The sequence below is a fragment of the Schistocerca cancellata genome, chromosome 4 (assembly GCF_023864275.1).
Source record: "Schistocerca cancellata isolate TAMUIC-IGC-003103 chromosome 4, iqSchCanc2.1, whole genome shotgun sequence".
Taxonomy (NCBI): Eukaryota; Metazoa; Arthropoda; class Insecta; order Orthoptera; family Acrididae; genus Schistocerca; species Schistocerca cancellata.
The window spans coordinates 714,035,302-714,056,849 of NC_064629.1; the positions used below are offsets into that span (position 1 = coordinate 714,035,302).

A 21,548-nucleotide genomic window follows, 5' to 3' on the forward strand; every position below is an offset into this window, starting at 1 on the left:
TCTCACAGTGTATGACATTTATGGAAGAACTGGTCATCACCCAAGAGCTACCACCCACTCCCCCTCTCCCTCCCACCCCCACCAAAAAAATCCCCAAGTAAAGCAAAACATTATTGGGCTGGTAGAGAGAAACAGAATATGAAATGCTAGCAAAAGAAAAGCATTATAAACATCACAGTTTGTATTAATATGATTTTATTCAGAGTTAAATTTACTAGTCTTATTTAAAATATTACATTTTGACAGCTAACCCAAATGTTGCACATAACAATAGCCATAGTAAATCTCATGTTAATAACATGTTTGTGTGAATGGTAGCTGTGATACACTTTTGAACAGGTTTTGAATAGAGGAACTGGATTGCCAAATAAAATATGTAGCATGCTGTATGCTGTTCATATTCTCATAATGAACAGAGTTGCAAGAAATATAGTCATGTTTGTCAATGTTTCTGGTAGCTAAACAACACTTGCTTGATGAAACTTCCTGACAGATTAAAACTGTGTGCCGGACCGAGACTTGAACCCGAGACCTTTGCCTTTCGCGGGCAAGTGCTCTACCAACTGAGCTACCCAAGCACGACTCGTGCCCTGTCCTCACAGACTTAATTCCACCAGTACCTTGTCTCCTACCTTCCAAACTTCCCGAGTTCAAGTCTCAGTCCAGCACACAGTTTTAATCTGCCAGGAAGTTTCATATCAGCGCACACTCCACTGTAGAGTGAAAATTTCATTCTAGAAACACTTGCTTGATATTTATTTTTTACTTATTATTTTTCTTTTGGACAAAGTTATGCCGGCCGCGGTGTCTAGCGGTTCTGGCGCTGCAGTCCGGAACCGCGGGACTGCTACGGTCGCAGGTTCGAATCCTGCCTCGGGCATGGGTGTGTGTGATGTCCTTAGGTTAGTTAGGTTTAAGTAGTTCTAAGTTCTAGGGGACTTATGACCTAAGATGTTAAGTCCCATAGTGCTCAGAGCCATTTGAACCAATTTGACAAAGTTATTTTAGGTGGTAAAGATAACTAGGACACCATGTGAGAAATACAAAGGGTGTTCAAAAAGTTTTGCACAGTCTTTTTTATTTTTTGTGGGAGGAGAATGAAATTTTTTGTGAACGTACTTCGAACATTTAGCTATGCATTGAGCCTATTCAATGTAGCCTCCATCAGGTGTGCTGCCTCTGGCCCAACGTTCTTTCAATGATGTAAATGCACTTTGCTAAAATTCTGGGAATTGACTTTTACACCATCGCTTGACGCAGGAAAGACGGTCATTCTCACTATCAAATGTTTTACAGTGCAGGTGGGCCTTCAGATGACCAAAGAGGTAAAAATCAGACGGAGCCAAGTCCGGACTGTAGGGAGGATGAGGAACAATTTTCCAACCTATTTTCCCGATTTTCTCCTGTCTCACAAGGCCTGTATTGGGTTTGGCATTGTCATGGTGTAGTCTGATGAGCTGACCCTGAAGCTGTAGTCTGTGGGTTTTGATGGCGTATCGCAGCTTGTCCAGTGACTAACATTTATGGTCCCAGTTAATTGTGGAGCCAGGTTCCAAAAAGTCAATGAAAATGACACAACCCTGATCCCAGAAGAAGGAGCCCATCACCTTTCGGCCTGCTGTTCATGAAAGCCTTGGTTTCTTCTTCTGAGGGAACCCGGATAACGCCACTCCATGGATTGGGTTTTGCTCTCAGGATCGGACAAAAACCACCATGTTTCATCCTGGGTAATTATGCTGTCAAAACACTGTTTCCACCCTTCAGTAAAAGTCTTCATGAGACCGTCGCACACATTCTTCCTCATCGTTTGCATTTCTCTTGTCAGTAATCTAGGCACCCAGCGTGCATAGATTTTTCTGTACTCTAGTGACTGTACTAGTGATACCACACAACCAAATGATAAACGAGTCATTTCAGCAAACTGAATTGTTCGGATGATTTGTTCAGTGGTCTCCTTATTCACATCACTCACTGCGTCGATGGTCTACCGCATTGTTGATTGTCCAGTAGAGAGAAATCACCTTCTTTAAAGCTCTGCAACAACCATTGGATACTGCTGTGATCCACTGTGCCATCGTAAACAGGGAGCAACTTCCTGTGAATCAATGTGGCAGAGTCATCACCGGTCTTGAAGAGGAACTCCATCACCGACCATTGTTGCAACCTGACATCTACTTCACGGTCCATTATGGCTCGCCTGTAAATAAAAGAAAATACTTTCATATACCAACTTACAGCTAAATGTTCCAAGTATGTTCACAAAAAATTTCATTCTTCTCCTGCAAAAAATAAAAAAATTAGAGACAACTGTGCAAAACTTTTTGAATGCCCTTTGTACTATAAAAAGTTAGAAACTGCGTGAGTGAACTGTGTAACAGTTATTTCTTTTCTGTCTCGGATGTTTTTTTACACACATCTTCAGTGCCCGGCTTCTATTCCACACCCTTACAGTAATGTTAAATGGCTTTCATTGTAGCAGCTCCTAAGGAAAGTGGGTGTTACTCCATTGCACTGTAATAGTCTTCACATGCACTAATTTTAACTGGCTGCAGCAGACAAATGTGTGTTAATTTAGCACTGTTAATACTGCATGGAGTTCATCAGCATGTGTCTCCATGCACATCAGTGCAATAACTCTTTCTAAAACCTGTCATAGTATTGCTGTTCCAGAAAACACCAATGTTGATAGTCTTATTTCTGCAGTGCAATTGACATTTCACCTTAGTGAACAGAGACTGATTGTGACAATGATAATGATGCACAAGCATAATGAACGATTGTAGATAACTACTAATTCCCATAGTGCTCAGAGCTCAGATAACTACTAATTGTTGGTTGCTTATTTTCAATGTCACCCACAGAAAAAAGTTTTTGTTAAACATGAGAACTTCAGTTTGTTGATTTAGTGCTTATTCAATGGAAAAATATATTGTATTTTGAATCATATTTAATTACCAGAGATGTCTAAAGATAAAGCAGTAAAATAAAACCATCATTCATTGCTCAGAGAAATCCATTGAAAGTTTAATAAATGGGTCACAGAATTTGCCAGCAGAGAATATCTGTATGCTGATACATGTGCAATAAGCACATTTGCTTCTTAGAGACAAAAGAAGCATGTATGTATGTATGTATGTATGTATGTTGCATTTAGTGTAGAGATTTACACTTCAATCTATCCATGCTATTGTGTAAAATCATTTGACTTCTGTCTGAAACTTTCTACCTCTAGATTTGTTCTTCTAAGATCATGATTTATTGTAAACTATAGTTGTAAATATTATGTTTCTTTTTGTTTATTTCAGTATTGAAACAAAGAACTGTTTCCTTAAAATTAATCAAATGATTTGATAATATGATAAACCTATGAAATAAGTCCTTGACTGTTGCAACATTTTTAAGAGACTTCATTAAAAGGTTTTTCAGAAATGCAACATTAATAGCAGAATTATTAATATCTGTGATTCATGTAAGCCTTACAGTTTATTATTTTTATTACAAGCATTATGTTCTCTAAGTATTTGCAGTCTCAAAATTTGTAAGCACGTGTAAAATTTTGTGTTGCTTCTTTAACTCCCCCCCCCCCCCCCTCCAATGAATTAGCATTACAGAATCTCTCTATCTAGAATTTGTATAACATGATCTACAAGCTAGTTCAACTGTGCAATTTCTCACTTCATTTTTGTAGTACTTCCCATACACAGGAAGTCATATTCATCTTGACGACCTCAAGTAACAATGTGTTCAGAAGAGAAATAAAAAATATATTGAGCAAATATTTTTTATCTACCAGGTGGACATTAACTGATATCATTGCCATTCTTGTAACATTGTTCATTATAGACATGAAGAACACTATGTCTTTTCTAAATAACATCCTGTATTTTTTATTCTGTAATCTGCTTCCTTTCCTCAAGTCATGTTCAGAAACACAGCATATCATTCACAGAAATGAAACATTATTGAAAATTTAATGCAAATTGACTTACTTTCCTGCACAAGAATATAGTGAAGTTACCTGGGGCTAATGTAACTCACCCACATGCTGGAGTTAACAGTAAACAAATGGAACTGAAAGACAGTTGACTGAGTGGCCAGTATGCATTTGTGTTATATTTCAATTAGTTCACTGTCAACTCCAGTAAATGGATGAGCTGCTTTACCCCAGATACCTTCATTGTATGCCAGTGGATGAGAGTTGGTCACTTCTGTGTTCCATTTTCAATAACTTCATGTTTACATGGCTGGTGTACTGCAGTACAGTTTTGAACAGGTTTTGAGGATAGGAAGTGGATTACAAAATAAAAAAGAATAGGATGCTATTGTAAAATACATACTGCTATTCATATCTGTGTAATGAACAAAGTGGCATTTCCTGTCATCATGCTGGTAGATATCCTGATAGCTAAACACCACTTGCTTGATACTTTTTTTTTATTTATTTCTCTTCCACAGAAAAAAGTTATTGTGCTTAAGCTAAATGTGACACCCTGTATATCTTAGAATGTTCTCTCAGAAGGGTGAGTTAAATTGTTCGAATCATATTCTTATTAATCAGCATAAAGAAACTATGTTTACAGTCCATAGAATTAATTTTTGTTCTGCAGTGCAATGTGTGCTGATTTGAAGTTTCCTGACCGATTAAAACTGTGAGTTTGTAAAGTACTTGCCCACGAAAGTCTTAAGTCCCAGTTTCAAGTACTCATCCAGCACATAGTTTTAAAGTGTTCACAGTGCTCATTGCAGTGGTATTTGTAATATTTTGATTGATTTTGTTCACGTTATACATGCCCATCCACGATGTTTCATATGATTCGCTGCTCCCATTAAAATTATTTTGAAAGATTAGTTTTGCTTTATTAATTACTGTAACATTTGTACCATAAATAATTTGTTTTGTTTTATAACAGAGGATTTTTATTATTTTCAGAGCTCTGCATATGAATCTATATATGAACCTATTAATCCGCGGCCACCGAGCCAGATGTCATCTCGTTCCAACTATTCTTTGTATGCTCCTTACATGAGTGGCTCACAAAACAAATCAGAAGAAGCAAATACAGCACCTTCGTTAGGAAAGGAAGCAGAAGTTGATGCTTTGACTAATTTACTAGTTCAATCCATGCACGATTCCTCAGATCCCGATGACATATATGGTAATTTACATCCTTTTTTTAGTTTAAACACTTACTTTTTGTCTTTGCCACAGAGTATTTGAAGATGCTGATCTGAGAAAAGTTATATTAGTGTGTGTTACTATACTGTAATTGGACTATGTAAACAGAAAGGGGTAATCACGAAAGGGGGTTATCGTGCTGATTGTAACTTAATGAATTACGTAATTCCGAACATTCAGATATAAAGATTTCCTCTTTTATGGAAGATTATTGGAGTTGCAGAAAAAAGACGCATATAAAATATGGAGCAGTCAGAAATGACAAATAACTCTGTATGTAGGGTATTTTTACTAGTTTCACCCAGACCCTGAACCTCAACTCTCCAATCATTAGTAACAGCAGAACACAGTGTGTCTGTACTTTTGCTCCTGGACATTTGAGTGAGGATAATAGCTGCTACAAATACTCAAAAATGCTGTAGGTATTCAGAACAGCGGGACTTGTAAAAATTAGTGTGTGAAAGAGCAGCAGGTTTCAGATCGAGAGTTCTAAAGCGGTGGTGCAATATTTGGATTAGATTATCACACAGAAACCTTATTAATGATATTGTCATTGTACTGTAATTGTGGTAATGAAATCATTGTTTTAAAGTTTATTATTATTGTTATTATTATTATTATTATTATTATTATTATTAAAATCGGTGATAAACTAAAAATTCTTGTTGATGACAGTGGGTTTAATAAGTATCTTTGAGAAGCAGGCTGCCTCAATGTTCCCTCACATTCCATTGCAAATTTTTATTGTTCTTACAGCAAACACATGCGTGTGCACACACAGTGAAATGTTTGGTTAGTGTGGCCAAATAGTTTGAGATACTTGTAAAGCTTTTTTATTCCACAGTTATATAAATTTTATGTTAATTTGTAAACACTTAGGAGTAAGGAGATGACTCACTGAATAGCAGAAGTGTCGAGTTATTGACAGGCCCACAAAAAATAGAATAAAAACTTTGCTAGGTTTCCTGTGCATCCACATTGTGCCCAGGTGTGTGTGTTGGGGGAGGGGGGGTGGGTGCAGGCAAAAAAAAAAAAAAAAAAAGCTTTCCAGCAAATTGAAGATACTTTATTTTATCGAAAACAGCTTTCTAGTATGTTGAAACACATAAGAAACTGGTGGTAGGTGGTATTTTCTGGAAATTTTCTGTAGGGGCTAGGACAGCTGTTGCAAGAGAAAGCTGCTAAACAGTCCACAACAAGTTTTAAATAGACTCCCTTTTCCCCTTCAGGACTATTTCATATTGATGGTGAAGTATGCTGCTTATAGAATAGTGCTGGGGATCCACTGGCAACCTTCTGTCCCAGCCATTTTAAAGATACTAATAACTGTGGCATCACGTGTACTGCATTCTTCCACTTACTGAAACGTGAATAGTTTAGTCTCGCACATTTTAGCTAAGATGCCACTACCCTCTCTAGTAATATGCTCCCATGAGTGGATGTGCTGTGGAGATGGGTGCTTATAGTATGCTTTTGCCATTTTCCTGCTTACACCTGAAGGCATATTGTGTTGCATGTTCAGAGTATGTCATGTTGTTATGGGATCTTTGTGTTATTTCAAACTCAAAAGCTTGCAATGTAGCAAAGTTCTGTGTTTTGCCGGTCATCTAAGACTTTATGGAAAGAATTACATAATTTGTGAAGTTGGTTGAAACATTGGACACAGTTGATTGCTTGAATAGTGGGCCATTCACTTCTTATATGGGACCAGATCATGGGTATACTGCCTTTATTTCAGTACATGTGATCATTTTTAATAATTAAGTCTCCAAAAATGTAAACACATTTGATTTATTTTCTCACAAGTAGTTATAAATTGTCTGTTGTTTAGGTATGTCAGTATGGTAATGAATCCTAGTGTCATTTAGTCTCTAGTACAATTAACTCAAACCTTTTTGTTTCTTTATGTTGAAGCTAGTAATTATGGGTACAGCTGCATTCCCAAGTGGTTCTATGTTTAATAAAAGGTACCAAATGTATTGGGGGGGGGGGGGGGGGAGAGCAATAACAATAACAATTTTCTCTTGAGAATTTACTCAGGAAAAGCTCTTTAGCCTGTTAGGAAATACACACAATTACCGTCAGTTAAGTGAAAGAATGTGTAATAGGTAAGTAATAACTCCTTTTGGTTTCCTATCCTGAGTTTTGCAAACGTCTTTGTAATTTTGAGATGAATAACACAGCATTTACAATTTTGTGTTTTTATTTTGAAATGTAATTAAAAACTTGCTGCTCACTTTATTTCTGCTGAAGGTTGACTATAGCTTTTTCATGTTGTTTACAATTTTCTTTATAGTGTTATAAATGTTTTTGTAGGTGTGTGTACAGCCTGTGGACAAAAGGTGGTGGGAGAAGGATCTGGATGTACAGCCATGGACCAAGTGTACCACATTTCATGCTTCACATGTCAGCACTGTGCAATCCAGTTACAAGGAAAACCTTTTTATGCTCTTGATGGGAAACCATATTGCGAAGAAGATTATTTGGTGAGTTCGGCTAGGTTTAGTTCAATGTTGAAGCCACAAGATTTATGAAATGACCTTATTCATCACTAACATCTCTCAGCCCATCTCACATGGCATGTGCTGTTCATATGGAAGTCAAACATCCTTCAGTTCAGCTTATAAATTCTGTCAATTAAGTCAGGAGTCATTGCAAGTGACTCAGTGCTCTCTATCTCACCATGCTCAGCAACCAAGCCTTAATGCATTATGTGGTCTGAATGGGTGAACATTATGGGCAAAGAGTTTGGGCTTTTTTGTCTTTAAATATGTCTGCTTGTGTCTGTATATTTGTGGATGGATATGTGTGTGTGTGCGAGTGTATACCCGTCCTTTTTTCCCCCTAAGGTAAGTCTTTCTGCTCCCGGGGCTGGAATGACTCCTTACCCTCTCCCTTAAAACCCATATCCTTTCATCTTTCCCTCTCCTTCCCTCTTTCCTGATGAGGCAACAGTTTGTTGCGAAAGCTTGAATTTTGTGTGTATGTTTGTGTTCGTTTGTGTGTCTGTCGACCTGCCAGCACTTTCAATATATATAGGAATCACTGTGGATCACTCCTTGACATTTAGACAGTGTATCAAGTTATCTAAGAAAATTGGCTCAACAGTATATCCGTTTCCATAATTGCCAGAAGCTGTTGAGTTGCGATACTCTACACTCTGCTGCTCTCATTCTTGTGTATTCTGCTTGTGTGACCGAGCGAGGTGGCGCAGTGGTTAGCACACTGGACTCGCATTCGGGAGGACGACGGTTCAATCCCGTCTCCGGCCATCCTGATTTAGGTTTTCCGTGATTTCCCTAAATCGTTTCAGGCAAATGCCGGGATGGTTCCTTTGAAAGGGCACGGCCGATTTCCTTCCCCATCCTTCCCTCACCCGAGCTTGCGCTCCGTCTCCGTCTCGTTGTCGACAGGACGTTAAACACTAATCTCCTCCTCCTCCTATTCTGCTTGTGAATATTGTGCTCCTGTGTGAGAAAACAGCACCACATGACAAAGATTGATGTGCAGCTTCAATAAGCCATGTGTGTTAGCACTGGTAGTGTTAGATCTACTCTCAGTCAGTGGTTACCTGTCCTAGCTAATATTGCTACACAAGGTCTAAGGAGGAAAACAGCTAAGATAAACTTGTTCAAGAAGATCACCTCCCATAAGAACTCTCCCTCATATGATGCTTAACAGGATCCACTGACAGCTTATGTGAAACCACGCAAATCAGTCTGGGCTGATTCTGAAAGCATCAGTTATTTCAGTGTGATCTTGAAGTGTCAACAATGTTTGAATGAACATCCAATAACAGTGCTCACCTGGCTCAAGATCCAACAAAGAAGGTTGAGGGATTCCAACTACCACACCAAACCGGGTCGAGGCTGGACCACATTAGGACTGCTAAAGAGAGGTGTGGTTACACCTTGAAGAAGTGGGGTTTCTGTGATCATAGGTACTTTCGTATGCTTGTAAAACCGCATGATAAAGAAAAGGGTGATATTTCAACTTACCATCTGTAAACTGGGAGGTTGAACTGTTTGTGGTGGGTAATAGGACAGGGATCTGTGTGAAATTGTTATAAAGACCTTATTCAGAAATTGCATTTAAAAGTGAGTTGTAGAGCTGACTCGTGGGTACAGCACCTATCTCATGGTTACAAACAGGCTTGATCTTTTCAACTCAGTTAACATAGAGTAGTGAATCAATAACCATAAGGCCATTATACCATCACTGAAATGGGTCTCAGCAAGAATTTAGGATGCTATTTCTGCTTATTAAATGTGCCAAGGAATTGTTATGGGTAAATGGCCGTAGTTCATGTATTATACTTGACACCTTAGACAGGTATGTCCTGAGCAATGTTGTTAGGGATAGGAAGGACCTGCCGTGGTTTTGACAGCTGAGGTTAAAAGCAGAGAGAACTTTACTGCAGCTTTAAATATAGGCACAGACATGTCAAAAACAAAAAGTGAACAAAGCTGAAATTAGGCTTAGGAGAGCTGTGTGTGCAGTGGATTCAAAGAAAAATTCTGTATACTGATCTGACATAAAATAATTTTTACATTCAGTCAATAGACTGATCAAACCCATCTCTCCAGATGCTCAGTGATCACAGTGCATTTAAACGGAGGATTACAGAGATGACCGAAATACTAAATTTCTTTTTCCAGAGCTGTTTCACTGAGGAAGATCATTCTGTGGTTCCTCCTTTCAGTCATTGTATCAATGTCAAAATGGCAAACGTCAAAAGAAGTGACTGCAGGACAGAAAATTATTTAAAATAACTCAAGAAAAGAAAGGTGACTGGGCCTGATGGGATACCTATATGACTCGACATAGGGTGCGCGAAAGAAATTGCACCCCTTCTGGCAGTTGTCTACTGTAGGTCACTTGAAGAACAAAGCATTCAAAATGAATGATCCTGAATACAGTAAATACATGCAGGCTGTTTATGAGACCTAGAAGCAGTGGATACTGGCACCCAAAATGATGCTGTGTACCTTGATTTCTGAAAGGCATTCATTACAGTTCCACCACACTGTCACCTAATGAACAAAAATGTGCATATGGAAAATCATATCAGCTTTCTTATGGGATTGAAGAGTTCCTTGCAAATGAATGTCATTTTTAACAGAGAGAAATCAGTAACTTTGGACGTACCAAAAGGAAGTGTTACAGGATCATTGCTATTGACAATATTTAACTATTAGGTCATTTATAATGTCAGAAGCTCCATGAGGCTGTTCTTAAATCATGCTGTAGTAGAGGAGCCGCATTGCTAGAGAACTGTAGGGAACTGCAGGAAGATCTGCAGAGGTTCAACACTTTGTGCAGCGATTGGCGGTTGACCCACAACATAAACTGTTGTAATGTATTGCGGATAAATGTACGGAAGAGGCATGTTATTGCATGATCACACAATTTTCAAATGGTTTGTAGAAGTAGTCACCAGAATATGCATATGGATTGATTCAAAGTGGAATGATCGCATAAAACTAGTTGTATGATAGGCTGATACTGGACTGGGATTAATTGGAAAGACCCTCAGGAAGTGTAGTCCACCCAAAAAGTAAGTAGCTTAGGAAAGCATCATTCAACCAGTACTTCAGTACTGAGACTGTTACCAGATAGTATTGATGGGGGAAATAAAGAAGATCCAAGGAAGAGAGCAGCCATTTCATCACACTCGTTCAGTAAGCACAAAGGCATCAAAGAGATATTCACCAACCTCCAATTTCAGATGCCACAATAGAGCATATGCATTATAATGTGTTTTACTGTAAAAATTGTGGGAGCATACATTCCTAGAACCATTGTATTATTTGTTCCTTCATGTATTTTATGGAAAAACTGTGTGGGGAACAAAAGAACAATTAAACAGGACAGTAGTGAAAGCAACAGTGGTACCAAAAGTAACATCCGCTATACACCACACAGTGGCTTGTGTGATGTAGATCCCTGCCGTGTTCTTCACTGAAAAGTGACTGGTAGTCGTTATATGAAGTATTCTTATATGAAGTATTCTATGAAGTGAACATGTATTACTAGTTGTTCATACCTACTAATAGAGGAATACTTCCATTTCCTATTAGGACAGCTTTATTACCAACTTCAGTGACTGTGATGATATCAACCAGAGTAGTAATATGTATTGCACAATATTTTTTTCCTTTTAATATTGATAAAATTGACTGCTGGCTGCTGCACAAACTGACAGTATTCTTTATTTCGAATAGACCTCCCTCTCTGGTATTGGCAGAGTTATCATTAATTAGGAAGCCAAAATGTTACTATAACATAATTTTATTAAAAATTTAAGTATTCGAAAGTACATCTCCAGACCAACAAAGGCCAAACTTTCACCCAAGCCATGAAAAGACAAGTAACAATGAAACAATAGTTTGACGAATTCTGTATTTGTTTTTAGAACCAAGTTCTTGCCGTTTCTTGCACATTTGTCTTGGTGCATGATTAAAATCCATTAGTTTCATTTACTGTACATATCACTATTAGTGTCATGAAAAAAATGATCATTACCTGTTGGACTCTTTACTGCTGAAGCAAAATAACTAAATACATTTGTAAATGAATGAAAATCGCTTTTTGTCAATCAGACTTTGCTCTAAATTGTACTCCTACCCAAAAGTTTCATGATGTCTTTCGGATTCTTCAGTTTATGAAGGACTATCTACTGCATCTGTTGGAGAATGAATACAGTAATGTGCTATACTTGCTGAAATACACAGCTCAGGAGTGTTAAGATCTTGTAGAAAAGTCATCAAAATTTTCACTGCTGAAAAATCACTTTCTGCCATTCTTATAATTATGTAGATAGTCTTCTTCTGTGCAACTACAATAATTTACCATTTTTGGGCAAAACAGAAGTATACTTCATGGGTGCAGGACTGGACAATGGAGAGAACACTATCATAATGCCATTGCTGAAAACAGCCATAAACTTAGAGAAAAGGGTAAACATCAACAAGAGACCCCAAGAGCAACCACCAAAAACTACCACACATAAGCAATATACACTACAAAAAGCTACTGGATGAGCAGGACAGAAATATAACTGTGCATATTAAGATGTCCGCAGCACACAAGTGCCACCATGGCACTATGTCTAAACATGTCCATAACATTTAGAGCTGAGTAGTCAGCTGAAGTAAACACACATAGAACACTGTCGGAAAGACAGGGTGATAAGTGTCAAGATGTGGTGGTGGTGGTGGTGGTGGTGGTGGTGGTGGTGGTCCATATTTTGCATCTGTTGTGCTGATGGCTAATTTCCCCTTGTTATCTTATACTTCTTTGCATTCTGAATGTTTTTAAAAACTAGACCTTTTTATATTTCAGAACACACTCGAAAAATGTTCTGTTTGCATGAAACCTATTTTGGACCGTATATTAAGAGCAACAGGAAAGCCATACCATCCACAATGCTTCACTTGCATAGTATGTGGGAAAAGTCTAGATGGTATCCCTTTCACAGTTGATGCAACAAATCAGATACACTGCATTGAAGATTTTCATAGGTAAGTAATATTATTTGTTGTCACACATAATCATAAAGTGACATTAGAAGAATTCTACCATTCACTTGAGTGATTGGTCTTTGATACATTTTGTCCAAGCCATTCGTATTGCTGTGTAAAGGCATAAGGAAGTTAATTGTTGAAGCTGCCTTAGTGAGGCATCAAAAATACTTGTTTTTCTGCTGAACATCCTATTTTTATGTGCCAGAATGTTTCAGCATCTGTTAGCCATTCATGCTGTGGAGAGCACACTTTTGGATCTGTGCAACTTTGGCCTTGCATGTGTATATGAATTTATATACCATACAAGACTTTCATTCAATCACTTCCACTGTCACTTGAGTGTATTCAGAGATGAAACGTTTGTGCTATATTCCTTAATAATAAATATATTTAAAGTTCAGAGTGCTCTGTTGCTACATGTTTACTGACTATAAATAGGGAAACGAATGTATAATATAGTGCCCAATGTAGTTTTTGACAGAGCAGCTTGCTCTGAATGATGGTGGCTTAAAATGTATTACAGTTTAAAATATATTATCTGATGCTAAAATGGAGACTGTTTTCAAAAAGGCAACAAAAATTGGCACTGGGGAAACTTCAACCTGACATGTTGCCGTACAACACAACCTAGCAGAAACTACTCCTTTTCGTGCATTACACAGGGGTTAACATCCTGAAACTGCTTAGAAATTAGTAACCATAGACTTCAAGAAAGTTCTCATGACATGGTAGGAAGCAGGCTGCAGAAAGGAATATACAGGTAGTTTTTGTATTAAGTGCCTGCGTTCACAATAGGTTGTCTGAGACGTAGGCTGCCCATACTGCTTCTAACACACATCATCTGACCTGCTACCTTAACTAACATCCCTATATTATGGTGAACTAATGCACAATGCATCAGCTGCACATTGTTGAAATGTTAAAGTTTCCAACTTGATGAATTCTAGTTGAGCATTTACTGTAGTTCATAGATATTTGCATAAAACAGGTATCCCACATACAAGTCACAATGGAGGTAGCCACCCTATGTTAGCCATGGAGCAGTGTTTCGGACTATGTTGATACAAAGACTTCTCTCACAATCTCAAATGCACCACTTAAGTCACGTGCTGTGTGGCTCCTTTGAAGGCACTCTCAATATTTGGTCAGGTGTTATTGATAGGATGCTGCTTGGCCCACACATTCCTTTTATGCAATTACCCACCCAGATAACTGCATGCTTTAGGAATGCTGCTTCTGGGATTTAGGGAGGCACTTCAGTCCCAAATCAAATCTGCCCAGTGTATTAACAATGAGCCAGCCTTGATGTGGATTATAGGTGGTTTCCAACATCTGACTACATGAATATCCAGCTGGTATTCATGTCCCACCTCAGTTATGATACACAAACATATAAAAAATGTTCCCACATTTTCACATGGAACAACACTAGACGCAAACAGATTGGGTACACCAATTCAGTTCCTGGAGGGGAAAAGGGATGGCAAACGGAAGGCTACCATCTGCTACGAACATTGTCAAGTCCACATTAACAGACAGACACTGTGAAGATACAGGATAAGGCTAGGATGAAGAAGATCCATTTCATAAAGTTATCTGGAAGTTTCTGTCAACAGTTCCTTAATGACTATGTGCTACACTTCTTTGAAGCTGTGCCACTGACGCCATGTAGTGACATGTGATACATACGCAGTGATACACACGGCAAAGTGGCAGTACATCCAAGAAGTGCAACTGGCTCCTCACCCAGATTACTAGACGCAATGTCAGTTGATTCGTGGGGTTACATGAAGGCACATACATATTCACTGAAAGTAGACAGTCTAAATGCAGATGATCTCTGGCATTGTTTTCAGGATGCAAGATACAGCAGCTAATCTCACTGGGCTGCAGTGTGGGCGATTTAACACTTTCAGCACATACTGTAACCTTGTAAATTAAAAAAATAAATAAATAAAATAACCAAACCACTCCAGAAGACTAACACAGCTATGTTCTGATGAGTTCACTGGTTTATTTATAATTTTATGTACAAAACAGCTTGTGCGCATACACTATCATTTGAATGGGTTGAAAGTTTGCTCCAAATCAGTACTGTTCTGTGGGTAGTTGTTCACGGTTACGTTGGTAAGTCCCTGCAATGGTGTTGTTGGTTTCAGTGCACAGAATTATAGGGTGCTGAGGCTGTCACAGTATTAATACTGAAAATGTGTGTAATTTTTCTCCCATACCCACAGTACCACCACTTATTCAGCAATTAATTACCTCATTTGGACCAAAACATGACCAGATTGTCAGTCAGTTACGTTTCTAGCTCAATAAGTTGCACAGACTGTCAAGATATAAGTTCACACAACATGCACACCAGTAGTGGAAGCTGCCTAACTCTTGAGCAACCAACCAACCAAAAAGTGTTTGTAAATGTCATTACTTTTTGCATGCTATACAGGGTGCTACAAAAAGGTATGGCCAAACTTTCAGGAAACATTCCTCACACACAAATAAAGAAAAGATGTTATGTGGACACGTGTCCGGAAACGCTTAATTTCCATGTTAGAGCTCCTTTTAGTTTCGTCAGTATGTACTGTACTTCCTCGATTCACCGCCAGTTGGCCCAATTGAAGGAAGGTAATGTTGACTTCGGTGCTTGTGTTGACATGTGACTCATTTCTCTACAGTACTAGCATCAAGCACATCAGTACGTAGCATCAACAGGTTAGTGTTCATCATGAACGTGGTTTTTCAGTCAGTGCAATGTTTGCAAATGCGGAGTTGGCAGATGCCCATTTGATGTATGGATTAGCACGGGGCAATAGCTGTGGCGCAGTACATTTGTATCGAGACAGATTTCCAGAATGAAGGTGTCCCGACAGGAAGACGTTCGAAGCAATTGATCGGCGTCTTAGGGAGCATGGAATATTCCAGCCTATGACTCGCGACTGGGGAAGACCTAGAACGACGAAGACACCTGCAATGGACAATGCAATTCTTCGTGCAGTTGACGATAACCCTAATGTCAGCGTTACAGAAGTTGCTGCTGTACAAGGTAACGCTGACCACGTCACTGTATGGAGAGTGCTACGGGAGAACCAGTTGTTTCCGTACCATGTACAGCGTGTGCAGGCACTATCAGCAGCTGATTGGCCTCCACGGATACACTTCTGCGAATGGTTCATCCAACAATGTGTCAATCCTCATTTCAGTGCAGATGTTCTGTTGCTGTGTGTTTCCATTCCATGATTAATGTGATTTGAAGAGAAATAATAAAATGAGCTCTAACATGGAAAGTAAGCGTTTCCGGACACATGTCCACATAACATATTTTCTTTCTTTGTGTGTGAGGAATGATTCCTGAAAGTTTGGCCGTACCTTTTTGTAACACCCTGTATTCTTACATGGTGTGTAAAGATTCCCAGACTTTAAACAAGTGCATAAAAAGTCAAATTTATATGGTTAAAAGCCAGATTTGCATATGTAAACATGAGAGAGAAAGTGTGTGGTCTAATACAAACATTGCTACTTTGTACAAGAAAGGCTACGAGATATACTCACTATTGCAAAGAGAGCTAAGTAGCACATTAAAGTTCGTGGGACAGATTTGGAAACTGACTGAAAATGTCTGTTAACTTTTAATCAGCAAATGCATCTAAACATCAAGTGTGTTGTTACGATTTTTGTTAGGTTTCTTTCATGTGTAGCACTTAGCTGTAATTACACATATAAGGAAATAAATTTCTGTAAAATGATGTACTACAGTACCGTGTTTGAAAGGTGTGAAAACCTGTGATACTCATAAAGTATGACCAGTTATGTAAGTTACTATAGACTGAATATATCTAAAAAGAAAGATGATGAGACTTACCAAACAAAAGCGCTGGCAGGTCGATAGACACACACACAAAATTCAAGCTTTCACCACAAATGGTTGCTTCGTCAGGAAAGAGGGAAGGAGAGGGAAAGACGAAAGGATGTGGGTTTTAAGGGAGAGGGTAAGGAGTCATTCCAATCCCAGGAACGGAAAGACTTACCTTAGGGGGGAAAAAGGACAGGTATACACTCTCTCGCGCGCGCGCGCGCACACATATCCATCCGCATATACACAGACACAAGCAGACATTTGTAAAGGCCTTTACAAATGTGTGTCTATTGACCTGCCAGCGCTTTTGTTTGGTAAGTCTCATCATCTTTCTTTTTAGATATATTTTTTCCCACGTGGAATGTTTCCCTCTATTATATTACTATAGACTGATTTACACATCCTGTTGACATAAATATTTAATATTGGTATTTTTTCATATAAGAATTTTCTGTGATTTATACAGGAAATTTGCACCACGATGCTGTGTCTGTGGTCTGCCTATCATGCCTGAACCTGGCCAAGATGAAACTGTTCGTGTGGTTGCTTTGGATCGAAGTTTCCATATAGCTTGTTACAAGTGTGAGGTATGTATGAAAACTCAACTGATTTGCAGTGACTGTGAAAATAAAATATCAAAAGTAGTAAACAAGTTTTGCTGTTTGCGCAGCAAAATAACTGATACTGACCGAAGTATAGAGGGTGAAAAATGCAAATTGGCAATAGCAAGAAAAGTTTTTCCAAGACAGAGAAATTTAACAGTGAATGTAAATTTATGTTACAAAACCTTTTCTGTAGATATCTGTCGGGAACATTGTCTTGTGTGGTAGTGAAACATGAATGATAAACAATTCACACAAGAAGAGAACATTGTGAGGACATTGCACTGTGGCAGTTTTAGGTGGGGGATATTTTCAATGACTGTGGCGTAAGATGCTGGTACGCACGGTAACCATTGCCAAATTCTTGTTTACTCTGCTTTCCTGTGTGTTTTACGTTGCTCGTTTTCATTTATAATTCTGCAATGAGTGAAAAGACAAATCGTGGTACATCATGGGATTCAAGTAAGATTCCCATGACACCAAAAAGGATTGTCAGTCCATATGACTTGTGAATCACTTATGCTTTCATAGAAGCACAGTACACTGATGTAGACTGCCAGCCCTGCAAAAATGAGATGGGGGCTTTCTCCACTGCACTTCTCATCTCCTGACAGCAGTCTAAGTTCTCTGTTGTGCTCACAGCCAACTGCCGTGTTAAAGTTTCCACGCTAAAGCAGTTTTTCAAATACAGTACTAACAGACAAAAGCTGAAAATTAGATTGGTAGATCAGATAATGAAGGGTAATGAACAGAGCTTAAGAGAAATTTGTCATGACCTGATTAAAAGAAGGGTTCTGTTGATAGGATGCATCCTGTGGCATCCAGGAATCTTCAGTTGGGTAATGGAGGGAAGTGTGGGTTAAAGTTTTTGGGAGGAGACCATGGCTGAACAATTGTAAGTGAACTCAAATCAATGTAGATTACATTAGTTATACAAAGATGAAGAGGCTTACATAGGGCGAACTAGTGTGGTGAGTTACTACAAACCTGTCTTCAGACTGAAGACAACAATGACAATAACAGTAGAAATACTGTGTTACTGCGTACAGTAAAATCCAGAAAAGTACTGTACACTGGATAAAAAATTAGTCACCCTCAGGAGACATGACACACCAATACAATGTAACATTGCCTTTTCTGTTGATAGCAGTCCTAATTTGGCAAAGAAGAGTGTCCAGAAATTTCTTCAGGTGTGCCATATCCAGCTGAAGGCACTCATTAGTGATTAGATCCTGTGTGTCTACCACATGGCAGGGGTGTTGATTTCTGTTTTACTTGCTGTTCCATGCAGCCCCCGAAATGTATGGGATGAAGAATGATGGTTTAGTGGACTTGTCAAGGAGTGATATGGTGCCAACGATCCTCAAACCGAGAATGTACCTGTGCAGCCCTATAACATGGGTGTTGTTATATTGGAAGACAGGTATCCACATCACACTCGTAATGAAGATGCAGATGAAAGGACAACACGTGGTTGCAAAGAATGTTGAAACAAACACCAAATTTCATGTTAATGGTAACTTAAATGAGTTGGTCCAAGTCAGGGTACAAAAAAAAAAAATCCCCAAAACATCGCAGAACTACCTCCAACTTTGAGTACACAGTCCACATGATGTGGTCAACACATCATGACACCATTTGTGCATTTGACACCTTGAATCATTCAAAACGAGGCAAAATTGCAACTCGGCACTTAGACTACATGCCTCGAATCACTTACTGTCCAGTTTCTAAGTAGTTTGGCCCATAGAAATTGTGCTGTTGTGAGCAATGATCTTCTATGAGGTACCTGCACTCATATGTCCATTGCGTGCAATTCTGTTGGCAATGTTTGCCCATAAACTGGTTGAAATTGATTTGCATTCACTGAAAACGGCAATTCTTGTCAGATTTGAAAACTATTGCCATTGAAAATGCATGACACTTCTATCCAGTTTCTGTTGGATAGGATCTTTTTACAGCTACTGTTCTTAAACTGTGTTACATGGCTGCTAATGATATACCTGTTGTGACCCGCGGATCATTCAAAGCGCCGCCGTGCAATTACGCGCGTCCTCTACGTGTTGCGCTTTCTGCCTGCCATGCAGCACCTGCGCCACCTAAGTGGCCAGCCGAGCAATGGCCGCTAGACTGGGACTCAGTGCTCATTCGAATGTTACCGTGTACACATGTCTTTCTTGTCAACTTACTCTGTGACTTATATGTGTTGTGTCGTTCTGAAATATATGTGTTAAACTTGGCGTTATAACAATACCATTCCTTCTGGAAACATGGGCAAGTCTAAACATGATTGTTTCTGTCTGCCATTCTGGTACGACTGCTCATTGCCCCGTCTTACTGCTTCGATTCCATGCAATTTACTGGTGCGTGTGTGCCCGCGCACCTGCCCCCCCCCACCCCCACACACACCCCCACACACACCCCCACACACCCACCCACACACCCACGCACACCCACCCACACACCCACACACACCCACCCACACACCCACACACCCACCCACACACCCACACCCACACACACACACACACACACACACACACACACACACACACACACACACTCACACACACTCTCTCTCTCTCTCTCTCTCTCTCTCTCTCTCTCTCTGCGCCATGATTCATGTCAGATGTGGAGTGTCACATGACCGCCTGGTACCAGTTTTGCATTGTGTATAGCACTCCAAAGTGACCTATGTACACTTTTAAGGAGATGACTAATATATTGTCCAGTGAGCTCATGGTAAGGTTTTCTATAATACTCACGTCAATATTTAAATTTGGATCACATTCCATTGAGAATACCACATATTATTTACAGGATAGCATTCAAGTTACTTGTTTGTGATTTGTATGGCAATTGCAATGTAAGCACATTGGTGCTAATTTAGTGTTGTCAGTTCGCACAGGCAGGTACTTTTAACATTATGAAGTATACCTTTTACGTATCAGGTACCCTGATTCTCTGTAGGAGCCTGCTAAATTTCCTAAGGCCAGCATAGGACAGATAAATGACCCTTGGCCCTTTTTTTGTGGTACCTAGCCTTTCCACCAAGACAATGCTTTTGGCCTCAACTTCCATTCAGAGTACCTATTTTCAGCACATTCATAGAGTCATAGTTTTTTCACAGGGTTCTCCTTCTCTGACACTGTGCAAGTTCTGTGAATCAGAGTACTCAAAACAACAACCCTGTGTAGTGGATGGCATGACGGTATGATCATTGATCCAGAATTTGTTGTGTGGGGCAATATTCTACACATGCCATGGCCATGAGATCTATCTGCTCTGTTCTTAACTGACCCAAGGAAAGGTAGCTCCCCCCTATTTTTCTTCACATTACACTATATGTTTTGTAATAGGATGGATAGAGTTTACATGTTCCCAGAAACTGAAATTTTTCCATTTCTTGTGGCCGTACAAGGGTTTTAGTTGAAGAATTATTAGAAAAACTTTGGCACGAACATGTAGATTCTAGTCCCTATGTTACAAAATCTGGTGAACCTACACATGCAACAGGTGACGACAGCCTCCTCGTCACCATCTGATTAGCCCACCAGGAGGATTTGCCACTCTTTGGCGAGTTCGTGCTTGGCTACCATGGGCCCCCAGCCTTTGCAGCATTTTTTCTCTTCCATGCTGCCTGTCTATCTTCGTGCTATTCTTTTTTCCCTCCCTTGGGGAACATGTCTGGGGTGTTATTAAAAACGTTTTGCATTGTATGTTGCTGACGTAAGAACAGTCTCACCATTGTTCTTCACTCCCTTTTCCTTAGTTTGTTTCCCTTCTCCTCTCGTTCCTCCACTTCGGCATTTGTGGTTCCTCTTTTTCTTCTTCCTCCCTGTGCGCTCCTGAAGGTCGGCCACATGTCTGACGCGTAACAAGTGACTGGGTAACTCGTAATTCCCAGCTCTGAGTTGACAGGTAGGGTTCGCATGTACCCCTTGGTACAAACGAGGCCCAGGGAGGGGTGATTGTCTGAGCTGCAACCTTCCCAAATTGCCGAATGGTCCCTCCATCAGGTGTTCGGGAGGTGTGACATGAGGTGTGAAGTCACCTAAGGTGGGTGCACGCCCTTGTGAAAGGGGCCCGCAGTTGGAAGGAGTGTGCCGTTGGAGACGCCGACAATCCTGGGGGATTTTCTAGCAATGAGTCAATCATCTTCACACTCAACATCTACTAAATGTAAAAGTAATTAGGCTAATGATTCACCACAGGTCCTCATGGTCTCACGTACTGAAGACGGTCAGTCCTTCACCACGGTGAATCCGTTTATTATTCAGAAAGGTGATAATGCAATTGCTGGCCCTGTGAAATCCTGCTCTCATTTACGGAAAGGCACTTTGCTTTTGGAGACTACTTCTGATTGTCAAGCACAACAAGTGCTTGCC

General features: G+C 39.6%; 1 protein-coding gene across 2 annotated transcripts in view; it reads left to right on the plus strand.

Moving 5' to 3' along the window:
* The window catches only part of LOC126183721 (lipoma-preferred partner homolog), a 77,077-nt gene that overhangs the window by 47,894 nt on the left and 7,635 nt on the right, over positions 1-21,548 (plus strand). For both annotated transcript variants that reach the window (XM_049925911.1, XM_049925912.1), the window contains exons 6-9: positions 4,931-5,156; positions 7,493-7,662; positions 12,521-12,699; positions 17,025-17,145. In XM_049925911.1, the coding sequence (XP_049781868.1) occupies positions 4,931-5,156; positions 7,493-7,662; positions 12,521-12,699; positions 17,025-17,145 (696 nt within the window). The remainder of the gene's footprint in view (positions 1-4,930; positions 5,157-7,492; positions 7,663-12,520; positions 12,700-17,024; positions 17,146-21,548) is intronic.